General features: G+C 43.4%; 2 protein-coding genes across 6 annotated transcripts in view; one reads left to right on the top strand and one right to left on the bottom strand.

Moving 5' to 3' along the window:
- Positions 1-19: 19 nt before the first annotated feature.
- On the top strand, positions 20-6,367 carry wnt2 (wingless-type MMTV integration site family member 2). 2 transcript variants are annotated; one of them, XM_035426978.1, is made up of 5 exons: positions 20-1,315; positions 1,877-2,097; positions 3,967-4,244; positions 4,421-4,685; positions 5,824-6,367. In XM_035426978.1, exons 1-5 carry the CDS (start codon positions 1,233-1,235, stop codon positions 6,051-6,053), a joined length of 1,077 nt encoding a protein of 358 aa, XP_035282869.1. In that variant the 5' UTR covers positions 20-1,232; the 3' UTR covers positions 6,054-6,367. The 2 variants fall into 2 exon arrangements, with proteins under 2 accessions (XP_035282869.1, XP_035282870.1); XM_035426979.1 differs by lacking the exon at positions 20-1,315 and having other exon boundaries at positions 1,674-2,097.
- A 589-nt stretch (positions 6,368-6,956) lies between these two features.
- The window catches only part of LOC118232211 (suppressor of tumorigenicity 7 protein homolog), a 31,479-nt gene continuing 27,273 nt past the window's right edge, over positions 6,957-11,162 (bottom strand). For 3 of the 4 annotated variants that reach the window (XM_035426973.1, XM_035426974.1, XM_035426971.1), the window contains 6 exons: positions 11,067-11,139; positions 10,710-10,812; positions 10,457-10,607; positions 10,230-10,322; positions 8,475-8,617; positions 6,957-7,285 (listed from right to left, as the gene is read on the bottom strand). In XM_035426973.1, the coding sequence (XP_035282864.1) occupies positions 7,190-7,285; positions 8,475-8,617; positions 10,230-10,322; positions 10,457-10,607; positions 10,710-10,812; positions 11,067-11,139 (659 nt within the window). In that variant the 3' untranslated portion in view covers positions 6,957-7,189. The remainder of the gene's footprint in view (positions 7,286-8,474; positions 8,618-10,229; positions 10,323-10,456; positions 10,608-10,709; positions 10,813-11,066; positions 11,140-11,162) is intronic. The other variant, XM_035426972.1, reaches the window with a different exon arrangement.

Raw genomic sequence — 11,162 nt, 5'->3', positions numbered from 1 at the left:
TGGGAATTTATCAAAGTGGTTACCCATGAGAATTTAAAATTGGGAAAGTTGTTGGTCAATACCTTTGGCTTTGGCTTTGGCATTTAAACGTTGACCCCGGAATTTGAATTGATTGAATTACCTTATTTTTTTGTATACCGATATAATTTCCATTTTATTGCAAAACTTGTAGTCATCCAGCGTTTACGTTGTTTCATATTTCCCTTAAAATATAAAGAATAACGTATATCTGCATGTTGGTTAGCTAAAGCCTGTCGTAATATGGGTGGCATGTTATTTTATAAAATTTCTTATGTGATGGCAGTCTCGCTCGCCGAGATGATCCAGAGAATCCAGTTTGACCATTTAATCCTCATCTCGTCTGGAGACAAGACCCCGATTCAAAGGAGAAGGACACATTAAATCTCTTATATAAATGAGAGATCAAAGATTGGAGTAATACAACGTGACAATTGTACAGATCGCAAAAGAAGTTCAAAAGGAAGCGATAATCCAATTTAAATGCACACATCACGGGGGGAGGGGTGGATGGTGGTGTGATTTCATATTGCTTAATATGGCTAAGAAGTCACTGCCTTAATATATGTACAATTTAACATTTAATTTCTGGAACCATTATATGTACAACTGTGTTTTGATAGTTTAATCCTTAATACTTAGCAGTTTAGTAGGCTATCTTATAACTCAAATGTGATTTACATCACTTGTTTTACTCTCCCTGTCAGTATATGATTGTGTTTATAAAAATGTCCCGAGTTTTAGCGTATCACGCTGAACCACATTCTACACCTTTCAGTTTGGAAATCGGCCAAACTTGTGTCTGGTGTCAAGCTAGCCTGAACAGATACTTTCAGACATCTAATTTTTTCACTTCATTCCAACGAGGGAGGACTGCGCCCACCCCTTGTGTTAACGTTTTATACCTGATAGTAGCTCATCGGCTTTCCCAACGCAGCAAATCTCTATTCAAACGGGGAAACGCATATGATCAACAGCTTCTCCTAATAATCGCCTCAAATGGTTTTACACTTAAGGGTTTGCCTCCGATATCTACTTTGATTTTTTTTTCGTTCAAGACAACTTTTTGTTACCACTTGTAGGTACTACTGAGTAGATAGAAAAAAGGGGACAGTAGTTTGTGGCATCGCATGTATCATTGTTCTTCTTTTCTGCCAATGGAAGCACTAAGAGCAGGTGCCTGAACGCATGCCGATTCAGCCAGTTGTTGTAATATGAACTTATTGCCTACTGGAATATGTTTTTATATATCTGTAGCAATCTGTTGGTTCACGTCAAGGGTCGACGCATCTTGGTGGTGAGTATCAAAAATCTATGTTCAAAGGGAGAAAAATGCATGAATCTTCTCTAACATATTAATGTAGGCTATTTATTTATTTGTTTGTTTTTGGTCGACTTAATGGGGGGGGGGGGGGGGTCACTGTGAAACTAAGCCTTATAAAATGCTGGCGGAGATGATAGCCGTTTAGCAATACAATACATCCTGCTGCATGATACTGGTATTAAGGGTGTTTATTCTGGAGGATTCTGTTTATCAAGTGAAAATGTAGTTTATGCTGAAAGAAAGTTGTTATAGGCGAGTTATTATACTCGTGTATTTTAAAGATTTATTTTAAAACATATTTTAAAAAATAACTAGCTATCAGATTAAGCATCAGTTATTTTTTTCACGAGTATGTATTGTATGGTTAATGTTGCTTTTAAAGAAAGTTTTAAAAATTTATAGAACCTCCCAAAAGTAAAACCTTTTTATGTAGGCTACTGAAATTCAACTTGTTGCTGAGTAGTATTTAAGGTTTATTTTGCTTGCAAACAGAAACTGGTCGGTTGAAATGGAATTGGGTTCATCTTTCTGCAGGTACATGGGCACCCTAGGGTCACAGGTGATGTGCGACAACATCCCTGGTTTAGCTAACAAACAGCGTCAGCTTTGCCGCCAGCATCCGAAGATGATGCAAGCGATTGGGGCTGGGATTAAAGATTGGATTGGTGAATGTCAGTATCAGTTCCGTAACCACCGCTGGAACTGCAGCACTCTGGCGCGGGACCACACGGTATTCGGAAGAATTCTTCTTCGAAGTGAGTACACGTTAGATTTATTTATTTATTTATATATTTATTTATTTATTCGTGTATTTATAACAGAATATAACGGTAACAGTAGCTATAACACAACAAAATAATATACAATAGGCTAATAGTGCAGCCTATATGTAGGTTATGGGGTGAATGCTATGATAGGCCGTAGTCCTCAGTTTGTTTAGATTTCAGAAACAGGATAGCCTATTATTCCAGCCGCCTCAGGTAATAATCATCGATTCAATGTCCAGTCTCTTGCTGTAAAGCCTTTTAAATATGCATTTAAAGGTCTTTTGACTTTGGAAGGCATTCGCTCTTAAAATTTTTTATATATTATTATTATGCGGTTAATATGGGCTATTTCAGACGATAAGTAGGCTATTTAAATATAAAACAAACCATTTTCATTAACAACTAAGCGATTTAACCGTTTGATCTGAAAATAATTCATACGCCCGATATGGAAGTGGAAATTAATATTTTGCAATGTATACATTAGTTTTATTGGAGCTCATAAATTGATTCATTTCAAAGTAACTTGCTGGGTGGGCTCCGTTGCTATTGCCTACACTGCCCCATTGAGAAACACACAGCTAATAAATTGTCTTTAAAATGTATCCTGTCCCGTTTCAATTATATTCGTGTGAAAACTAAACCTAAGAACCCTCGCGAAACGAGGGAATTATTTGCTGTTGAAGTTATACTGCATTTTAAAGTCACATTTGATCTATTGATTTTAATCTCTTTTGCTGTCCGCGAGACCGCCCTGCAAAGCCTTGGCTCTTATGGAGGGAATTAGAAAGGAGAGCTGACAGGCAGAATTTCTCTGCCGTACCATGGGAATGTACTTACTGTCAAAGTTAGAACGATTATTTAAGACAATTAAAGTGGGGTGGCATTTTACAGATCTTGTTTATCTCACTTAAAAGTGGTTTTCAAGTGCTCTTCAGCTGAGTGCTCGCATACACAAACGATCCTCTGGATCAAGGGTTTTCAAACCGTTTCTGATCCAGGGACCCCCCACCCAAGCTCAAAGGCGTCCAGAACCCCCATCATACATTTGAAAGTGTTTTATTTTTTTTTTAAAAAGGCTTTATATTTTGAAATGTTTTCCCAAATCTGTGTATAGTCATTGCGTATCAAGCCTGGCCAGGGACCGTCTACAGAAGGACACCCTGTTAAAAACCCAGGCTCTGGATCATTGATGGTTTCGTCTGGTCAGTTAGACAGAAATCTGTTGAGTAATACTGGTGCAACAACACCCTTTACTCTGATCTAATTGGTTTTCAAGAAAGAAATGATTGTAGCAATGAAATGTCCTGGAAATACAATTTTAAATATCTTAGTTGAACAATTAAAAAAATAAAAATAAAAAATAAATAAATAAAAACGACCATATTGTACATTTTAAGCATCCTGTTGAAAAACAGGAGAAACATTTAGGAAATTGCACAAAATTGTTCAGCTCTTTGAGGCTACCTCTGATCTAATACATTGCCCTGTTGGGTTGGTTGTGGTAGTATGGTACTGGGTAAATTTGAGATTGCATGATCAAATCATACATGGGACACTGCCATTTTCAGGTTGCCAGAATGATGTATTCAACCATTTTGTAAATATCCAGCTGTATAAATGTATAATGGATGGGGGGGGATGGATCAGGTTGCATTTTGTCAATAATAAACAGAAGGGGTCGTGACTTGTGACCTATGACCTGTAGACATTTGTCTACGACATTAATGGTTGTATCGTATATGAGCTTAAAATGTGGACACATAATAGAAAGATGCAGCTGTGAGTGTGGCGATCTCTCCATGCATGATGATTTACCTGCACCCCCCACCTCGACCCCCCACCCCCGTTGTGCAGGCAGTCGCGAGGCGGCCTTTGTTTACGCCATCTCCTCGGCCGGCGTGGTCCACACGCTCACCCGCGCCTGCAGCCAGGGGGAGCTAGAGTCCTGCTCCTGCGACCCCGAGAAAAAAGGCACGTCCCGGGACGCCAAGGGGGCCTTCGACTGGGGCGGCTGCAGCGACCACGTGGACTACGCCCTCAGATTCACCCAGGCCTTCATCGACGCCAAGGAGCGGAGACAGAGGGATGCCCGGGCACTAATGAACCTCCACAACAATAGAGCCGGCAGGAAGGTACGCTCGCTCGCTCACTCACTCACATACACCACATATTGTATCAGCCTGATTTTATGCGTGAGAGAAAGGTAACTAATCGCTGTGTGACTAATTCAGATCTGCACATTGATATGGTTTTGTTTATCATTGGCATTATTTAAAATTTATCTCAAATAATATCTGTTCTCTTGCAGGCAGTGAAGCGCTTCATGAATCTGGAGTGTAAATGTCATGGTGTCAGTGGCTCCTGCACAGTGAGGACATGCTGGCTCGCCATGGCGGACTTTCGCCACACGGGGGAGTACCTGCGTATGAAGTACAATGGGGCCGTCCAGGTGGTCATGAACCAGTATGGCACGGGGTTCAGCCGTGCCTACAGGAAGTTCAAGAGGCCCACCAAAAATGACCTTGTGTACTTCGAGAACTCGCCCGACTACTGTGTTCGTGACCTGGAGTCGGGTAGGCCAAACATCAACCAGATCATTTTACCAAACTTATCAATAGTTCTTATGGATAGTTTTTTTCCTGGGATTTAAAGAATATAATTTCCGCTTTAACGTCTGTCTTTTACTGGCCCAGACAAGTTTTGTATGCACTGAAGGAGGTTTGTGCAACTTGCAGAAGTTTCTGACTCTCTGTTGGCTTTAGAATGGCTCGCACAGGGTCATTCGGGAGTTTGTCGTCTGAAGCAGGAAAACGCACTGAAACATGTTGAGAAATGGCTAACTGCTACTTTCTCGGCAGCCGAGGGGCCAGGGGATGGCATGAGCGCTCAGGTGATGCTGCGTTTAAGGCACGTGACGCACTTTAGCGCAGCTGAAACTTGATCTCTCCTCAGATAGTCATAAATCCCCCCAGGGCCCCCGGCGTTCTGAAGCCTCCCCACAATCTCTCAGGAGGGGGAATATTTTGGGAGGTTGGTCATGTCTGAAGGCCTCTCTGGAACATACGCTTTACCACCATTTGAGACACGCCCCCACAACCTCTTATTCACAGTGTAATATAAATCTAATAGCTTCTGCCTCTGTCAAAAAACACTGACATTTAGCTTTGGTTGATTGCTTGAATAGTCATTTGAATGTAGAAATCTTAGAATTGCTATAGATTTGCTATAGATTTGGTCCTATCGTATGCGTGGTATGCATGCAGTTTAGGGCAATAGGTTTATTATGTCTTTTCAGACAGAATCTTGAAGAAAGTCCCAATGAGTTGAGAGCCAGAGCTGGCTGATCATGATCCAGCATAATCACTTCTCCGCCACTTTACCTGCATGCCACAGCTGTAGCACATCATGTCCCTTGATTGTTTGTTATGGACAGAGATGACAGAATGCTTCTTTCTCTCTTACTACTGTTCCTGAGGGAATCGACTCATTTGCCCATTTGCAGACTCATAGCCACTCTTGGTAAGAAGGCCAGCACCAGTAACGCTGGTAGGTGGAAGCGATGTGTCAACACAAAAAAAAAAAACAGAAAACAATCAGAACATGAACTAAATAAGCTCGCCTGGTTCCTGATCTGCAGTGGGAAATGGGTATTAACACACCATACATTCACTTTTAAGATCTGCCCCCCAACATTCATCCATCTCTCCACAGGCTCAGCTGGCACGGGTGGGCGTGTCTGCAACAGGACTTCAAGGGGCATGGACAGCTGTGAGGTCATGTGCTGTGGGCGGGGCTACGACACCTCCCGGATGGGCCGCACGACCAAGTGCGAGTGCAAGTTCCACTGGTGCTGTGCCGTCCGCTGCCGGGACTGCCACGAGGTGGTGGACGTCCACACCTGCAAGGACCAGGACAGCGCCACCTGGCTGGGGCAGATGTGACCCGGGCCCATTTCATTCATGGGGACGTCAGCTAACGGTGGTGAACATGCATTAGGACTCAAACTCACTTAAGAGGGGATGCAAGCAGTAAGCCTTGCTTGTGCTGCACAACACCCTCCTCATTGGCTGATGTTCCCCAAGACTGAATATTGTACAAGCCAATGTCTCACAGCTGAATTTGACACCGCCACGAGTACCTGAAAAGATGTCCTGCATAGTGTTTGGCCAAATTTTTCTTCTTTTTTATTTCATTCATCATTCACAAATGTATTTATTGAAGCATTCTTGTACCCAGAAAAGAGCATCTGAAAATGTATGTCATGTGTAAATATAAACTATGTAATTTAAAATAAAGTTTATAGTTTATGTAAACTATTAGAAAGCACTTTAACACAAAATGTTAAACTCACGGTAAAACGTTTGTTGGAGAAGAAATGGCAGGCGGGGATTAGTCCATAATATTAGTCCATTAGTCCAAAATAAACAGTGAAAGAAAAGTCAAGATAAAAAGGTCACCATGACAAGTAAAATGTATGAGGTTAATTGGTGAAACCAATTAATACAGTGTGAACATCTGTAACTGAAGTATTTTGAGAAAACCTCCTGGTCAAAAAAGATGACAGTCTGCTACCAACACTACGGCTTTATAATGGTTTTAGCTGTGAGCTATTGTTTGTGGGCCTGCTGAGTTTGTTTTGACAGGAATGGCATGTAACAGATGTCCTGTCTGGAAATCTTCAGCACAGCACCAAGGAAGATCCTCCTGAAGTGACACTGATAAACAAATGCAATGGCATCGCCATACAACAACAGCAACAACAACAGTATCATCTCTAAGCCTCCAGAACGCAACCAATGGCTTCACTTCCAGGTCCGAAAGGATAATACCAAAAGGAAACCCAGTGCATTGCAGCAATACACAAAAGTCTTTATTTTTGTTGTCCATTTTTTTTCAGCTTTTTTGTATGAAGGCAAATGATCACCTTTTTTGTACAACAAAAACAGGTTTACATGAGAAAAAAAGCCAAGGGATCAAAACTTATTATTCCATTTTCCCTTTCTCCCATCATGCCCCACTTTGTAGTCCGCAAGACTCCATGACCTTGGCATAAAGGTGTCGGCAGTTCATTTGAGTCTCAGATGCGTGTCAGCTGGTGCCACAAGCTGGATGGTAGGACGCTCTCCACCTTCTCCATAATGAAGTTCAGCGGCGCAAACAGTGTGCTGAGGAACTGCACAGAGAACAATACGACAGCTGTTACAACTAGAGTACAGATCCTTATATTTGCATGTATCACAATATGTGTAAATGGATATTTGATAATGGGCTACTGCAGTTGGGATTCCATAGTTCAGATCAAAGTCTCTGACAGCTTTGAAACAAGGTGTTATTTGTATGCGTACTTTGTGGAGGATACTCCCACAGTGTGGAATGGATGGTAATCATGAGGGACACTGCTAGCAGAGGACACTCTCACAGTGTATGTGGTTATAAGGGACACTGGGCTAGTGGAGGATACTCTCTCAGTGTGCATGGCTATCATGAGATGCCCTGGGCTAGCAGAGGATACTCTCTCAGTGTGCATGGCTATCATGACAGGCCCTGGGCTAGCAGAGGATACTCTCAGTGTGCATGGCTATCATGAGAGGCCCTGGGCTAGCAGAGGATACTCTCAGTGTGCATGGTTATCATGAGAGGCCCTGGGCTAGCAGAGGATACTCTCTGTGTGCATGGTTATCATGAGAGGCCCTGGGCTAGCAGAGGATACTCTCTCAGTGTGCATGGCTATCATGAGAGGCCCTGGGCTAGGAGAGGATACTCTCAGTGTGCATGGCTATCATGAGAGGCCCTGGGCTAGCAGAGGATACTCTCTCAGTGTGCATGGCTATCATGAGAGGCCCTGGAGCAGAGGATACTCTCTCAGTGTGCATGGCTATCATGAGAGGCCCTGGGCTAGCAGAGGATACTCTCTCAGTGTGCATGGCTATCATGAGAGGCCCTGGGCTAGCAGAGGATACTCTCTCAGTGTGCATGGCTATCATGAGAGGCCCTGGGCTAGCAGAGGATACTCTCAGTGTGCATGGCTATCATGAGAGGCCCTGGGCTAGCAGAGGATACTCTCAGTGTGCATGGCTATCATGAGAGGCCCTGGGCTAGCAGAGGATACTCTCAGTGTGCATGGCTATCATGAGAGGCCCTGGGCTAGCAGAGGATACTCTCTCAGTGTGCATGGCTATCATGAGAGGCCCTGGGCTAGCAGAGGATACTCTCTCAGTGTGCATGGCTATCATGAGAGGCCCTGGGCTAGCAGAGGATACTCTCAGTGTGCATGGCTATAATGAAGGGTACTGTGCTAGCGGAGGATACTCTGTGTGCATGGTTATCATAAGGGATGCGGTGCTAGCACAGCAGAAACTCACAGCTTTAGCAAAGACGCCCATGAGCTCAGGGAACTGGTGTGTGAGGAGGGCCAGCATGGCGGTGAAGGAGCAGAGGCCAGCAGTGAAGAGGATGAAGAAGGGCAGCTCTTTCTTAGGGTACACTGACACCTCATGGAACACTGCTTACACACAGCAAAGGAGGAAAAGAGGGTTAATTATACCCACTATGGTCAATCTACACCACTCCACTATGCCAACTGCAATAAAACTACACCACTCAACTACATACAGTACATTCTATCTATACCCAGTACAGTCAATCTATAACACCATACCAACTATGGCCAAGTTACACACAGCTGGATCGACAACCATGTCTACTACAGTAGAGAAAACTACATTGACACATGAATACATACAGTAGGACACACATACAAACATACTACATGGCACAGTTATTATCCTACATCACTCAATTACACAGTATTTTCAAGCTACACCACTAATCTATATACAGTATACATAATACAGCTAAATTGCACCTAACTTACATAAAAGGAGAAATCACACCAGTCAGTCACATGCATACAACTGAAAAAACATCACTCAACTACCTACAGTGCAGTAAAACAAGAAACCAACAACATGGCTACACTTGCAAATACAGACAGCATAGTCATATTACCACTAAATTAAATACAGCATTACACACATTACCAGGTACAGCACAACAAAGCTAAATACAGTACAGCCAACCACACTCAGTAGTAGCTTTGCATCTTTATGCTCTCTTAATGATGTTGACGCTAAATTATAATGATCACATGAAGTGTCTAGACCTCAATGTCAAGCTATAAAAATAGGAGTGACGTCCCCCCGTCTGGGACGCAAACAGTGCCCCTGACTCCCCAACGGGCCAGCCCCAATTCACACCGTAACCACTCCACCCCCATTTTGAGTGACATTCAATTAAACGTGTTGCAAACATAGTCGAATGGGACTCGGTTCTGGGATGTACTTCATCCATCATCACTTTGCGCCCACAATTAATCTGCTGTCGAGATGGAATGTCAGCATCCAACTGTTGCCACAGTTACAGTGTTGACAGTGGGTTTCTTAAAACCTGGCACCAGCTATTTATGCAGAGAAGCAGACACCTTTGTTGCATCATATTGGTATTAGAGTAGAAGCAGCTATCCAACTACGTAACACTACATGTTGACCAAGTGGTTTACATACTGACTTTACTTTATTTCTTAGTTACAGTAAGTCACATAAGTTAATATTCGTTTATAATGAATTATTTATATCAATATAATATGGCAATGAAGCATTCACGTCTTCTGCTGTGCGTGGGAGGTTTTCTCTGACAGATGTTTTCATTTGGAATCGCAAAGCAACTTGGTAACCGAGGCAAAAATCCCTTGATCTTATGCCAGCACTTTAATTGCCTTAATCTGGAGGGGGTTTGAGAGCGCCTAACTTTCTCACTCCCCCACGACGATATCTGGCTCACTTTGTAATAGGACACACCCTTGGACTTTGCGGTGGCTTGCAGGAATGGGCAAAACGGAAAGTAGCGTGTAGGTGGGGTGTCTAGGAGGCAAACTGGGACCGGCCCAAATTCATACCGACTTACCTGAGGGATGGAAGTGCCTATAAACTACTGGGGAACACCCTAAGCCCAATATTTATGTGGAATAACCAGTACGAGGACATAAAATACATTGGAGGTTGAGCATAAAAATAATTTGCAGTGAGGCCAAGCTGTAACATTTTCGGAGAATCTCTTACTTGGTAGCAGTTCTCTGTCCGCTGTCTCTGTGCAGATGGGGTAGGGGTAGAATAAGTGGCCTTTTTCCAGCGGGTAGGGAATCATTCTGAAAGCTGGGGGCAGAATTAACAGCAGAACACAGCAGTCACAATGAGTGATACAATAACGCACAGTCAAACAATAATAATGAACTGAGATGCAATAATGGGGAAGTGATGTAACAATGGTCAAACTGTGATGCACTCACTGCCCTCCCAGGTGCAGTGTAGCAGATTGAGGGCTCCCTCCACCCTCTTCCAGTGCTGTAGGTGGAAGAAGGTGTAAGCCAGTGCTTCGCTGTCGCCACGCTTCAGGATGTGCTCCGGAGGCAGGATCAGGCTTTTCATTTCTAAGAGGTACTGAACGGAAAGAGACAGACAGAGACGGGGGTCAGTCAGCCAATCAGAAACGGTGCAGGCGCTCAGAAACACAGACAGATCCAGACGGGCAGCTTTGCTCACTTTGGGTACGTGCGGGTTGAACTCCACCGCTCTGTGTATGGCTTCTACGGCGTTCATCTCGGCCGTGCTCAGGCCCCTCCGAGACGCTGCCTCAGGCGAGAACCTGTGGGGCACAGTGGGGGATGTGTGAGAGTAGCTACAGCAAGAGGGCTATAAACCTGGGGCAGTCCAGGAACAGGAAGTTAATGCTTTCAATCATGTACACAAATAAACACACATTCAGTTCTTTTAAAAAATGTTAAAAGGCGCTGAAAAATAAATTATGTTTTTCCTTCCCAAATGATTTGGGCCCAGGTCATGATGGGGTAATGGGTAATGATATTTAAGTGGCAGTGGGACTGTACCAAGAAGACTTACTTATCGGACACACCCCTGGCTTTCAGCAGAGCTGCAGTGTAGCATATTGTTGCAGATTTGGGTAGACTAATATCTGTGGAAAAAACAAGAATGACA

This window comes from Anguilla anguilla, chromosome 7 (assembly GCF_013347855.1).
Source record: "Anguilla anguilla isolate fAngAng1 chromosome 7, fAngAng1.pri, whole genome shotgun sequence".
NCBI classification, from domain to species: Eukaryota; Metazoa; Chordata; class Actinopteri; order Anguilliformes; family Anguillidae; genus Anguilla; species Anguilla anguilla.
The sequence above is the reverse complement of the archived record's forward strand: the minus strand, read 5'-3'. Positions and strand labels throughout refer to the sequence as shown.